Below are 15,021 nucleotides of genomic sequence, written 5' to 3'. Positions count from 1 at the left end.
CATGGACGATAGTGCCATGTGCATACATGAGAGAAGCTTTTGAGAAAGAAGTGATTGGTATAAAGAAGCGGCTGAGTGATCGAGAGGGAAGTGAGAGTATTTGTAAGGACATCTTAAGTTTTCTTTGGTGCCAATAAGTAAATAATCACTTGTACTTTAGGTAAAAAATTTTAGGGCCTAATACCCTAAAAAACTCCCAACTTTAGTTCCAGTCTCATTTCTATCCTCAACTTTTTGTTTTGTTTCATAAAAATCCCCCAACATTTGGTCAAATTCAAATTCTACTCTAATTTTTTTTTTGTTTCATAAAAAACCACCAACTTTAGGTTCTATCCCAATTCTACCCTGAACTTTTTTTATTTCATAAAAATTACAAAACTTTTACTTGAGTCCCATATATGTCTCCAACCCTCCATCCAAAATCACCCTTAGTGATTTGGCATTTCCACATCATTGTTCTAGTTTTTTTTTTTTTTTCCAAATTTCATATTCAAGAAGATGTCTTTTGGAGATGAATTTCCATGTAAGCGCAAACGACGTCTTATTGGATTTGAAATTTGAGTAAAAACTAAACCAATTAGGGTTGGCTTTCTTCAATTGCTCTCTCTTAAGAGAATCATCTTTCCATCTCGCTCGGGGATCTTTGATTTTGTGCTTAGTCTTCAATCTCTCATGCTCGGGAATCTTCCATCTCTCGCGGTCGGAGAGCTTGCGCTTTAGACACACAACTTGGGACGCTCAAACAGCTCTCGCTTGGGACTTTTATTTCTCTTAGTTGTCAAGAGAAATTTTGGATGGAAAATTAATGGGGGCAGATATGAGACTCAAGTAAAAGTTAGTGATTTTTTATGAGACAAAAAAAAGTTTAAGGTAGAATTGGGACTAAACCTAAAGTTTGGGCTTTTTTATGGGACAAAAAAAAGTTTAGGGTCGAATTGGGAATGAACCTAAACTTGGGGGTTCTTTAGGGTATTAGGCCAAAAATTTGGTCTTATCGAATCAATCAATAAGAGATTGTTTCAAAAAATTACCCTGTCAATCCTAAACCTATTATACGAAAGCCAATTCAGTCCTAAACTTTTCAATTTTACTAATTTAGTCCTAACCAATTGCGTGAAATTCCAACGTAGTCCTTTCGGTCAATTTTTTTCGGAAATCGTTGACGTGGCGGTCCAGTCGTCGCCGGCCGTCTTATGTGGCACGCCGCCATGTTAGCAATATTTTCGGCGAAAATTAGCCGGAAGACTACGTTGGAATTTTGCGCCAAAATTTAGGACTAAATTGGTAAAATTAAAAAATTTAGGACTGAATTGACATCTCAATAATATGCTTAGAACTGATCGAATAATTTTCCCGATTGTTACCCTGTCTCTAGTCACACTCAGTCCATTTGTAAAATGTTTTTGCACATTTATCATTACTCTTGAAGGCTACTGATACCTTGAATTTTACTAAAAGAATATGTCAAAATCGGAAAAATAATAGATCGACTTGTTCTATTGATGATGTGGTAAATAAAGTCAATTAAATCCCTGAGAAAAAAATTTATGCCTTTTAGTGAGGTCTAATGTGACTTTCATTATTTCTCAATATGTGATTGGGTTAATCCAATAGATTAATTAAGCTGCAAAAATCTATTCACATTAAATTCATATTGAGAGTTTAAACTAGTCAACCATTAAATTCATGGATCCATTTGTTTATACACTTAACAAAGATAAACCCTTCTTGTTTTTTTTTGGAAATACAGATTGCTAAAAGTTCTTTGCACCTCTACTATTATTCTAAGACTATAGACGTGAACGATCCAACTTCTGGCAGAAAAGGCCAAAAAGAAAAAAGATAAAGCCAAGGATTCAACTTGAGCGATGTCTAGCAATGCATCATGCAATCTATACCAGCATTACGTCGAAGCAGAAATGAAAAACAACAAACAAGTTGGAATATTTTAAAGTGGTCGGTTGCTTCTGAAGTTAGTTCAAAACTATACTCTCTCGCGTAAAAGGTCTTTATATAATATTTTTTCTATATTGCATTTGGCCATGACATGTATTTTTAAATTTAATAAAATAAGGTTACATGCCTTTCACGTCCAACCGAAATAAATATTTAAAGAAAGGTAGTACATACGACAATCAAATTAAAGGAGAAAGAGTAGAGTACACGGTTTTTGAGCATTTCAAGCATATTTTCCACTAAATAGATGCACAGGTTCTTTTATTTCATTATTGAACAATTATTATTATGTTAAACTTATATAGGAATTTATCAGCAACGACAAAACATTTTTGTTTTAATTTAAAAGATGAAAATCAAATAATAAATTCTAATTGTAATCATTTGTACTATCTATATAAAACAAAGAGAATTTCCTATTTTTGAGAGACGTCAACTGTTTTTTTTTTCCCTAAATACTATTAGTTACTTATTTTACAAAAAAAATCTCGTCCATGGGTGAATAGGTAAATTCATGATTTTATATTATCTCTCATGTTCTTCAATATTATAATTGGGATGTCTATTGCCCTGCAAAAACCTTCTTAAAATGATTAATCTCGAAATTTTTTCTCTTTCCATGAGTACAATATTCTTTGAATAGTGTATTTTCATCAATAGTTTATTTCATTATTTAACGATTCAAATGTTTCCTAACAAACTTAGAATTTTAAATATCAATTTCTTTCACACACGCAACACATGTACATTTGCTAATTTAACATTATATTCTCTTAGATCTTACTCTGTATGTATTGACAATTCCCCACCATTATCCTTTCTGATTTTTTTATGAATTTATATAAATGGCAATCTATCTTGTTTAGGTAGATTCTCAAACAATGACATATGTATGCATGTATATATGTCTTCACATTTTCAGTGTTTTGGATTAAGATTAATTTTCTTTAGTAAATCAATTTAGGATGATTGACATTTAAATTCTAATTTGGAATTTGAGAGACTTAAGATATTGGCGTAAATGCTTGGCAATACGTGGAGCATGCTACATAGCCTCTGCACAAAAATCTCCATATGCTCTAATACATGGGCAAGACCCTAAAAAATAGTAAGTGTTATATTTCATGTACATCAGTTTCTCCTTCATATCCTATGTGTATATATATATACACACACGTCTTGACTGCCTTTACTTGTATTGTGTAAGCGAAAAAGAGACAAAGGGAAAATTCTTCTGACAACTATATGTGACCTCAATTTTCTTTCAAAGAAGAACTTGAGAATTGATGAAAACAATCGAGTAGTGGAATGTACAATGATATGTCACTCATTAAGGACTTGAGAATGGAATTAAGTTAGCCAAACATTATCCCATAGGAATTTGCAAACTTGGAGAAGAAACGGGTTATAACTTGAAAACATTACACAAGTGCTTTATATTCTAATTGAGGGCTATCCCTTGTGAACAGGTAAGGGTCATCATCTTTTGGGTGTCTACATACGTGGTTGGCGAGCTTCCACACATGGTCAAACTTAGATTCTAACAGAAAAGAGGTGATCAAGAAAAAAACAAGAGAAAATTAGTTTACAAAGAAAAAGAGCAGAGAAAGAGACAAAGCCTGAGTAAGAGGTCCAGAGAGGTTGAGGGTCCAAATCGAACAGCTAAGGGTCTAGTGGGATGTAGCAATAGCACCAGGAGATGCAGGTGACCAAACCAAGATTTGAAGGAATATGCCCCAAAAGAGAAAAGGGTCCCCATCTTTCATCACCTTTTTTTCTTTGATTAGTTTTCGTTCTTCATTTCTCCTTTACATGCGCTGTTCTTCCATTTCTTTCTCGGGGTTGATTAATATGCAGCTGTGCTTTGGGCAAAATCACCCCAAAAACTCAAAATTATGTCCACTGCGACACATTTACCCTAAAGCTTTTTCTGTGACACAAAAAATCCTAAACTTGTACCTTTGACACATATACCCTCTATCAAAACTCCATCAATAAGAACCGCTAAAAATCTACCTATATTGTGACGCTGGAAAGTAAATGTTGCTGACATGACACTCATGTGACTTGAGTTCAATAAAAACAACGTTGTTTTGATTGAAAAATCATCTGACGGAACATTGATGGAGAGTCAATGTCACATAGGTACGAGTTTGGGATTTTTCATATCGCAGGAAAAAGTTTAGGGTAAATGTATTACAGTGAGCGTAGTTTGAGGTTTATTGTGGCCTTTTCCCTTGTGCTTTTCAAGGAATCTTCAAGTTCTGTATAGTAAGCCTGTTCATATGTTAAATCATTGGAATATTATGAGCCAACACGTAACACGTGACAGTCATTCATGAGTATCCTTTGTCTTAAAATGTGACTTTACCTAAAACATGCATTATACAAAAATTGGTGGGTCTAAGGCTAGCAAATGATTGGGCTCAGCTACGAGATGATAGAGTGATAAGGATCTCCTCATAGTGAGCTAAAATAATCTAAACATGTAATCATGGTGGGAGGGAGTTGCCCCCTCTGACCTGGTTTGAAGAAAACATGGCCCCTTACAAGTTTTATACCTATTTAGCTGGCCGGTATTGGATTCACTTGGAGTGAATTTTCTTGACACTTTAAAAGAAAAGGCAACATCAGTTCTAGAAAAGGTTAATTCCTTGATTCACTCAAAAACCTTCTTGGGGCCCGATGATAATTACATCATTATCTTTGTTGTCGATCGTTTCTGGGAAAATGGATGCAAACATTTGATCCTTAGTCATCTTCCTCATACTATCATGAAAGATCCAACGTTTCACAAAACTTGTAATTTCCACATTTTCTCGGGGCTTGCGTGAGACAATGCATATGTGTGCAGCCACGGCCAATCAGACCAGAGCACCATGACATATTATAATGCGAAACCAATCCTCCTTTCCATATAATAACAAAAGGCAAAGAGGGAGACTTTAAGCAACATGCTCTTAAAGCAAACCCTCATCGTATCAACTAAACTCGCCCAAAAAGCAAAAGGAAATGGGACAAGGACAAGAAGGAAAACATTATATTTTCCCAATACCACACACGGTGGTCTCAGTCATCTTTCTTTGACGCTCTACCAAAATGAGGGTGGCCAAGTCCTTCCTATGTGGCAACCAAAAAAAAAAAGGTCCTTCCTTTGACAGACCAAAAAAAAAGTCACTTCCTCTGATGCTGCCTGAAAGTAACAACCACCAAACACACATGATTGTGCATTATTATTCCTTTTTTTTTCCTTATAAACTCATTCATCAATGAGATTATGGTGAGGCTGCTTCATGGAAAAATCCACCTAATAATCATTCTGATGCCTCACGACTCCCTCTCTATATAGAGGTGAGCAGCTCAGGTGTTTACTTTTATGCGTACCCTTCTTTCTTCTCTCTCTCTCTCTCTCTCTCTCTCTCTCTCTCTCTCTCTCTCTCTCTCTCTCTCTCTCTCTCTAATTTCTTAAAGGGTTACATCAAACGGTCTTCAGTTGCTGAAGGCCAAATGGGTTCTCCAGGAGAGGATGAGATAGAGAAAGGAGATCAAATGAGAAACAGAAATAAGGGCACAAAAAAGTCAGTGGCAATAATCTTCAGATATGCTGATTGGATTGATGTTGTGCTCATGCTGTTGGGAACATTTGGAGCTGTTGGAGATGGCATGTCCACCAACTGCTTGCTGCTTTTTGCAAGCCGTCTCATGAATAGCTTAGGGTTTGGTCAGACCCAACAAAACAGTGGCCACTTCATGGATGAAGTAGAACAGGTAAATACAGTCACCATATATAGAGACACACACCAGTCTCTCTCTCTCTCTCTCTCTCTCTCTCTCTCTCTCTCTCTCTCTCTCCCCGAGTCACTCACAGATTTCTATTTTTGGGTTTTGTGTTCACAGTGCAGCTTAAACTTTGTGTACTTGGGATTAGCAGTCATGCTCGTGGCTTTTTTGGGTAAATTTTCTAACCTTTCCTTTTACTTTGCTTTCCAAGGACACAAGGAGTTTTGATTCAAAGTGTGCCTGGAGAATTATTCTCCTAAGACTACACAATCTAGAAGTTCATCAAAGTTTTGCACTCAAATTGGGAGACACCATGGTCACCAGAGTGGACACGCAAGTATAATTTAAAGAAAAGAAAGAGACTACTTTGGAGGCAGTCTTTGGTGGGTTTTCTTGGGAAACCCTAGAAGGCCTAAAAATTTTCTAGAACTCAAGTTACACATTCAGTAAAATTTACACATGCTTCGAAGAATCTTGAAAAAAGGATCAATCTAACTGATGAGAAGTTGCAGAAGGATATTGTTGGAGTAAAACGAGCGAGCGACAGGTACTAAAGATCCGGTACAAGTATTTGGAGGCCATTCTCAGACAAGAGGTTGGCTTCTTTGATTCACAAGAGGCCACTACATCGGAAATTATCAATAGCATTTCAAAGGATACTTGTCTGATTGGTGAAGTCCTTAGTGAAAAGGTACTATATCGATTGACCTAACATAAGGAAAAGATGGGTGCGTTTGCTTTTATAAAAGTTTTCCTCTTTTGATCACTACAATGCCTCATGACTATTTTCTGATTCTACATTTTACCCTTTCTAGAAAACGTCTTGGTAGATAGATAATTTCAGTCTTATAGTTCATATTTCTTTGCATCGAGTTTCAATTCTCTTTTGTTGTAGTCATAAAATGATTACATTTCTATGAAATTTCACTCTTCTTGAATTATATCTAGTTAGGAATCAAGGGAACGTTTTCTCGGTTTAGGAGAATCGCCTTTCGCGTTGTGTGAAGAAACCGAACAACAAAAATAGAACAAAAACTGAAAAGAATTCATGAAAGCTTAAACTTCTGATTCTTTAGTTACAAGGAAATATTTTACAAAAAAATTACATCATCAATAGAAGCAGCTCATTTATTTTATTTCTTTTACCATTTTTCTTCAGATGATAATCTGTCAAATCTTATTGTGCTTTTGTACCAAGAACATACCAACCTTCTTGGCGTGTTTCATGTTGATCCTTTGTTTCAATTTTCTTCAGGTTCCGATATTTCTGATGCATGCGTCGGTTTTCTTCTCGGGCCTCGCATTTTCCACTTACTTCTCTTGGAGGCTGTCCCTGGTGGCCTTCCCGCTGTTGCTTCTCTTGATAATACCGGGAATGATATACGGCAAGTACCTTCTCTTTCTGTCGAAGAAGTGTCAAAAGGAGTACGGTAAAGCCAACACTATCATAGAGCAGGCCTTGAGCTCCATCAAAACAGTGTATTCCTTCACTGCCGAGAGACGTATTCTTGAGAGGTACTCTTCCATTTTGGAGAGAACAACAAAGCTAGGAATCAAACAAGGCATAGCCAAAGGTCTGGCTGTGGGAAGTACCGGCCTTTCTTTTGCCATTTGGGCTTTCTTGGCTTGGTACGGAAGCCGCCTGGTCATGTACAAAGGCGAGAGTGGTGGCAGGATTTACGCAGCAGGCATTTCCTTCGTACTTAGTGGATTGTAAGTTAATTTCCTCAATTACTTACCCAAAATACATTTGCCCAATATATGCATACACTCCCAAGTAAAAAATAAAGTAATTGCATGTATGCTTATATCTGTCAGTATATGTCTATAATTGATAGTTGTTACATAATCTAGAATCTAGTAGAAAATGGTATCTTTAATTTGTACAGATTGTACCCCAAATAGAATGGAATAGCAAACACATGAATACCTAGATTGTGATAATAAATGAGTTAGAGAATATTCTCTCCATTTTCTCATCTATGACTTTACTGAAATATCATCTCCATAAAACTGATAATTACATAAAAAAAAACCACTTTTCATTTGATCAATGCTTCCAGCAATTTTTTTTTACTTCACTATGCTGCTTGCTTCTTTATCTCAGCATAGGCCCGACCACCTTTTAAATTTCACTGAATTGTAAAATGCATGAGCCAGTTTAAGTGAAATTTGATCTTGACAAAGCAAAGGATATACATGTACCACTTATCAGATTATAATCTTTTTGTTCTGACCAAAAAAAAAAAAGGTTATAATCTTTTTGTTCATTTTTTACAGTATCTCAGAATGTTCTCCACTTCAGCCTGCTTTTATCGCACTTAAAAGCTTTTTCTTGATGAGGTTAGCTAAAGATGAGCATAGAATAATCGTTTGCAAGAGCTTTGTAAATGTAGACTAATACAGAATCATGAATAATAAGAACTTTTCGACCAAAAAAGAAAGAATAATATGTATTTTAATTATAACGAAACTCTGTTAATGTTCGCCTTTCATCCTTCATATGGTGAAGCTCCCAAATCTAATATTGCATTAGAAAGCTTAAGCACTTTTAATTTCTTAAAAGGAGTTACTACATCTACAACTTAAAGGAAATTAAACATATATTACAACATATGTAGAGCCAAATGTGACGTGCCTGTCCTTAACCTGCTTGCCATTAGCTATGCTTTTCAAGTTAAGTCATGAACGACAAAATTTCTGCATTTCAGTTTTGATTTTATTGCTAGAGAATCTTTATCTTACATCGTCAATTGCCAGAATTGTCGAGTTCAAAAGTATTCCAACTAATGTTTCGGCATCGATGATTTTTCATGAAAGGGGACCCAATGCTTGGCTAATAATGGCAAGCAATATTCTCTCCTTTTAGGGCCGCTTGTTGACAAACTCACTTTAAAGGTCACTCTTTGGAAAAGGCATATATATATAAAGACGCTCTAGATGAAACCCTATTTAATGTTTGGACTACAAATCATGCACAATTTGGAAAAAATGATAAAATTTATATCATATCAACTAACGGTTCAAATTTGGATGTTTCTGATCCTTATGATTCAGTACATAGTATTTCCGAGTACCTATTGCTTTGCCTCCGTAAAGGCTAAAGATGATATCATTTTAAGTTTTTACTTGGTTGGATCGATGTAAGCTGTATTGTGCACTCTGGAGTCCTAAATTTTGGCTAAACTAGTAGCAATAATTATTGACTACTGATTTGTTCACGCTCGAGAATATCGACGCACGCATAATTTGCAGAACCCTTGTATGCATATCTGCCTATATTGGTTACAAATCTGAAATGGTCGATCTTGATGTAGATCCCTCGGGATGGCGCTTCCTGACGTGAAGTACTTCACCGAAGCATCAGTTGCGGCAGCACGAATATTTGAAAGAATAGATCGGGTTCCAGAGATAGACAGTGAAAGTCCTCAAGGATGTGTCTTAGACAACATGTCAGGGGAAATAGTCTTTGACCATGTGAAGTTCACATATCCTTCTAGGCCAGACTCGGTCGTCCTTAAGGATTTCAACCTGAAAGTTGAAGCGGGAAAAACCGTCGCTCTCGTCGGAGCGAGCGGGAGTGGCAAGTCCACCGCGATTGCGTTGCTGCAGCGGTTCTACGATCCTGATGGAGGAGTTGTGCGCATAGATGGAGCCGATATAAAGACGCTACAGCTAAAATGTATAAGACAGAAGATGGGACTGGTTAGCCAGGAACACGCTTTGTTCGGGGCATCGATAAAGGAGAATATAATGTTTGGGAAGCTGGATGCTACGATGGAAGAAGTCACTACCGCGGCAATCGCTGCGAATGCTCATGACTTCATAAGGCAGCTTCCGGATGGATATGAGACCAAGGTAACTTGAGTGCGTTTTCCAAATAATGCATCATTTTGGTATGCAGTGTAATCATACGAATAGACTAAATCGCATTGAGAATCTACCGTGTTTAAGTTGGTTAGTTCTAGATTTAGCCTACGCAATCAAGAGAGTTTTTTCACGGGGATTAAACTTACAGGTTGGTGAAAGAGGAGCATTCTTATCAGGTGGACAAAAGCAGAGAATTGCCATTGCGAGGGCCATCATAAAGAACCCAGTGATTCTCCTACTAGACGAAGCAACTAGTGCACTCGACTTGGAATCAGAAGGGCTTGTTCAAAATGCCCTTGATCAAGCCTCTTTGGGAAGAACCACACTGGTACTATTTTGTTTTTTGTTTTTGGTTCTTGGCTCAATAGGGAATGAATTCGAATCCAGATCATACTGTAGTTGTTTTTATATCTAGATTCACATTTCTAAAGATTATATCTCTGTTAATCTTAACACATGGATAAATCATACATGATAACTCTCACTCACTTTATAATTAAGTTAATCATGCTGTTCACGACATGATGTGATTCACAATTGGAGTTTCAAATGAAAACGATGAGTCAAAATCGGGTTTGTTTCTATGTCACAAATGAGCCCTGATCAGCTGCCAATTTGGCATCCTCAGGTGGTTGCACACAAGCTGTCGACTGTGAAAAATGCGGACCTCATTGCCGTGGTCAATGGCGGTCGTATCGTTGAGATAGGCTCCCACAACGATCTGATCGAGAAAAAAGATGGCCACTACGCAAAACTGGCGGAACTACAGAGCCAGTTCAACTGTGATGAACCAGAGCAAGGATCCGATATTCGCATATCCTCTGTCGTGAGAAGCAGCGCGGGCAGGCTGAGCACTTCGAAGTCGAGCCCGGGTATATTTGCTTCGCCTATACCAGTGTTGGATAGCCCGCAGCCAGTCTCTCATCCTCCACCGTCCTTTTCTCGGCTTTTATCGTATAGTGGTCCAGAATGGAAGCAAAGCCTTATAGGAAGTCTTTCAGCCATGGCCTTTGGGGCAGTCCAACCTGTCTATGCCTTAACAATTGGTGGCATGATATCCGCTTTCTTTGTACAAGATCACGGCGAAATGCGAGAGAGAATCCGAACCTACACCTTGATTTTCTCCTCTCTTTCCTTAATTTCGATCTCTGTCAATCTCTTGCAGCACTACAATTTCGCCTACATGGGAGAGCACCTCACAAGGAGAATCAGGTTGCGAATGCTCGAGAAAATCTTGACTTTTGAGCCCGCTTGGTTCGATGAGGAGGAGAACTCGAGCGGAGCATTGTGCTCTAGGCTGAGCAATGAAGCTTCCACGGTCAAGTCTCTCGTAGCCGACAGAGTCTCTCTCCTGGTCCAAACCACTTCCGCAGTCACGATCGCAATGATCATGGGTCTTGTGGTGGCTTGGAAGCTCGCGCTTGTCATGATCGCAGTGCAGCCCCTCACGATCCTATGTTTCTACACCCGCAAAGTCCTGTTATCAAGCTTTTCAGCTAAGTTCGTTAAGGCTCAAAACCAAAGTACTCAAATAGCCGTGGAGGCAGTTTACAATCACAAGATAGTAACTTCCTTTGGGAGCATCCAGAAAGTTCTTGAACTGTTTGATAAAGCTCAAGACGAGCCCAGGAAGGAAGCCAGGAAGAAGTCGTGGCTGGCCGGGATAGGCATGGGGTCGGCACAGTGCCTAACATTCATGTCGTGGGCTTTAGATTTTTGGTACGGTGGTACATTAGTAGAGAAGGGACAGATATCAGCAGGGGATGTATTCAAGACATTCTTTGTGTTGGTCAGCACTGGCAAAGTCATCGCCGAAGCTGGAAGCATGACATCCGATTTAGCCAAAGGGTCTGCTGCGGTTGCATCAGTGTTCCAAATTCTTGATCGCCAATCGCTTATCCCATGGTCCCGCCAAGTGAGTACATGTTTATCATATCATATGACCCATACTTTCAAATTTAGGCATTGAGAAAACACCAAACATTTGACAATGTTTTGATGAAAAAACTTCGTTGTCTTTTGTTGGCTGAAACATGATCAGGCAGAGGACGGTGGCAGTGGAACCATACTGCAGCAAGTAACTGGAAAGATAGACCTGAGGAGTGTTGATTTTGCATATCCAAGCAGGCCCAAGAGTCTGATACTGAGGCAATTCTCACTGGAAGTGAAACCGGGCACAAGTGTTGGGCTTGTGGGCAAAAGCGGGTGTGGGAAATCGACCGTGATCGGCTTGATTCAGAGGTTTTACGACGTTGAGAGGGGGTCAGTGAGAGTCGATGGCGTGGACATAAGAGAGGTCGACATCCACTGGTACAGGAAGTACACGGCACTTGTCAGCCAAGAACCGGTCATTTACTCGGGCAGTATACGCGACAACATCGTCTTTGGCAAGCTCGATGCCACCGAAAACGAAGTGGTGGAGGCTGCAAGGGCAGCCAACGCTCACGGATTCATCTCGTGAGCTTTCCCTTCTTCTGTCATGCCGTATTGATAATGACCAAAGACACGGCACTCAATTTGAGCACGTCCAAACCTAATGAAATTAAGATGCTAACAGCTAGATTACATAGGTCAAGCCACTAATTTGACATGCATGCTAATTTGTGGATTAACCGTACCTATCATGCTGGCAATTGTGCAAATTTTGACTAAGTTGGTAATCTAATTGTTCAGGTCTTTGAAGGATGGATATGAGACAGAATGTGGCGAGAGAGGGGTGCAACTATCAGGAGGCCAAAAGCAGAGAATAGCAATTGCAAGGGCCATCATACGGAACCCGACCGTGCTGTTGCTCGATGAGGCGACCAGCGCGCTCGACGTGCAGTCGGAGCAAGTGGTGCAAGAGGCGCTGGACCGGATCATGGTTGGGCGGAGCACGATCGTGGTGGCCCACAGGATCAACACGATCAAGGATCTCGACTCGATCGCACTCGTCGCCGATGGCAAGGTGGTTGAGCGGGGGACCTACGCGCAGCTCGTGAACAAGCGAGGCGCTTTCTTCAATCTTGCCAACCGTCAGATTTAGGCATTTGGGTCGTGCTAAAGATGGGGTATATGCAATAACCTAGTGTCTGAGGTTAGTGCCCAGACATATTTTGTATTGCGTAAGAGGTGGTGTGTACTAGGCCTTCTGCATGTGAGGAATCTTCAGGCCTTGTGGCAAGTAAGGAAGGGCTGGTGTAGAGGTTACATCGACGACTACAACATAGTCGGATCAGGATAAAAAAGACCGGACTCATCGCAAATAACCGTTGTAATGACGCTTTTAGCGACTGTAATTGAATGATGTGCATATATATGTGTGTGTGAAAGCCAGTATAAGCAAGATTTTGAGGTTAGGCATGTGAAGATCCGTGCATTTCGACTGCTAATCTAACCTACCGACGCAGTAAACTGTTGGATTTGTAACATAATAATGTGATATGCGATCTTGGTCGAGGACAAGCTGATGTAAGAAATGGTTACCATGCTAACTTTGTAACTTGTCTTCCTTGCAAAAGATAAGAGAGCAACACCGGGACAAAAGCATATGTCAATGACCCTGAACGAATTGGCGATCTTTGTGGGCAGTGCTTCTCACTCTTGCGAGATTTCTTCTCAGATTCGATGTTCTTGACGTCAAATGAATGCATCCGAAACAGTGATTTTGGAAAGACCAGTGATCTCTAAAATACCTACGGAATTTAAACTGAAAAGGTTCTCACTCGGGAAGGAAGTGATATACAAGGAAAGAGTGGCCTTTTCAGTGATCAAAGAAAACAGAGAGAACATGATCTTGTGTTCATAGAGAAGATTACTAATTGTAGCTACGCAGAATTCTGTCATTCCGTGTCAAAAGGACATGATGTTTTGCGGTGCTGGTGAATGTCAATAAGTATCGTTTTATATTGGTCGAAGGAAAATTTCATTCCTTTATCATAATTAAATATAAGAGGAATATAAAAACCTTTTAAGCAAAGCAAATCCCCAAAAAAATGCAAAATAAAACAAAATCCAAAAAACAAAAGAGTACAACTAGGGATGAGAATGTCCGGGTTGGGCCCGTCCAACACCTAACCCAAGAACCAATCCGCACAGTAGTGTTGGTTCCCAATTTTTGGGACTAAGGACCAACCTTGATGAGCCTGAGACCGAGGACCGGATCAACCCTATGGGTCCGGTCCGATTCCAAGGTCAACCCGAGACCAATCTATTATTTTTTTATCATATTTTGTATTCCTTGAAAATGCAAACATACTATTTCAAATTATATATCCGTAAACAATGTGACATTTAGCAACCAAACTGTGAACACCTGTACATATCAAACATAAATATAAGACAATGTAACAACATAAAATTCACACTTGCTAAAAGCAACAGACCAATTAAACCATAAGAAGTTCAAAATACGTAATATAAACCATGAATTATACAACTTCATATCTTATTCATTCTTAAATGATCGCTTCAACTTCCGAACACCTAAAAACAAAATAAACAACACACATAATTAATACTTAACAAAGTATATTTGTGCATTTGAGCTAAGCTGCGCTCGCGAGGCAAGCGAGGTGAGCGGCGAGGCGAGTGAGGCAAGCAAAGAGAGGCGAGCAAACATAAGCAAGCCAGGCGAGGTGAGAGGCCAAGGCGAGCAAGCGAGGCATAGATGAGAGAAAAGGGTTTCTATTTTTTTTTTGTCGAAGTAGGGCTGGGTTTCTTTATACTTTCTATTTACACGGCAAACTGAACTACTTAAAAAAGAAGAGAACAGAAGAAGAGGCGCTAGGGTTTAGAGTAGACAAAAGCATATAATATATATTATATATAATTATATAATTATATAATATATACAGGGTTTGTCCGGGTTGGACCAACCTTGAACTCCCAAGACCGAGGACCAACCCGTTTGGTGCAGGGTCCAGGGATTCTAGCACCAAGGACAAACCCAGACCCCTTGGGAAACAAACCTAGACCAGCCGGGTTGGGCCGGTCTAGAGTCGGTCCAGGGTTGACCCTGAACCAATGCTCACCTCTAAGTACAACTTGCAGTTATAAGCATACTCTCATCCCAAAAGACCATGTCTATCACAGTATCAAAAAATGATTGGCGGCTCATCACCGGAATTGTCAGTGATGGGCACACGCTAAGATCTTTTCCTCCAAAAACTCATTACAAGCATGATATGTTTTTCTTTACGATGTGTTTTCTTAAGGTAAATTTTTATTGTCGAAAGCATGAGTTATTATAAACATCATAAAGAAAAAGAGTTGTTATGAATGTGGAACTAGGTAGTGGTAATCGATTCCCGGTCTGATCCAATGGAATAGGTAACTTTTTTTTTTTTCGAATGGCAGTGTATTAGTTCTTATAAAACCTAATGCTTTTGTTTTAGAAAAGAAGCCGGCATGACATTTCCATGGTTTCATGAGGTG

At 39.1% G+C, this 15,021-nt stretch overlaps 1 protein-coding gene across 1 annotated transcript; it reads left to right on the top strand.

Moving 5' to 3' along the window:
• Positions 1-5,384: 5,384 nt before the first annotated feature.
• LOC130136079 (putative ABC transporter B family member 8) lies at positions 5,385-12,898 on the top strand. The gene is made up of 9 exons (XM_056306114.1): positions 5,385-5,724; positions 5,854-5,908; positions 6,249-6,427; positions 6,992-7,449; positions 9,054-9,594; positions 9,755-9,934; positions 10,235-11,521; positions 11,648-12,063; positions 12,280-12,898. The coding sequence occupies exons 1-9, from the start codon at positions 5,464-5,466 to the stop codon at positions 12,629-12,631; spliced, it is 3,729 nt and encodes a 1,242-aa protein (XP_056162089.1). The 5' UTR covers positions 5,385-5,463; the 3' UTR covers positions 12,632-12,898.
• Positions 12,899-15,021: the final 2,123 nt, after the last annotated feature.

Source organism: Syzygium oleosum, unplaced genomic scaffold, assembly GCF_021117445.2.
Source record: "Syzygium oleosum isolate NSW1041296 unplaced genomic scaffold, Sole_v2.1 Sole_v2.41, whole genome shotgun sequence".
Lineage (NCBI taxonomy): Eukaryota > Viridiplantae > Streptophyta > Magnoliopsida > Myrtales > Myrtaceae > Syzygium > Syzygium oleosum.
The sequence above is the reverse complement of the archived record's forward strand: the minus strand, read 5'-3'. Positions and strand labels throughout refer to the sequence as shown.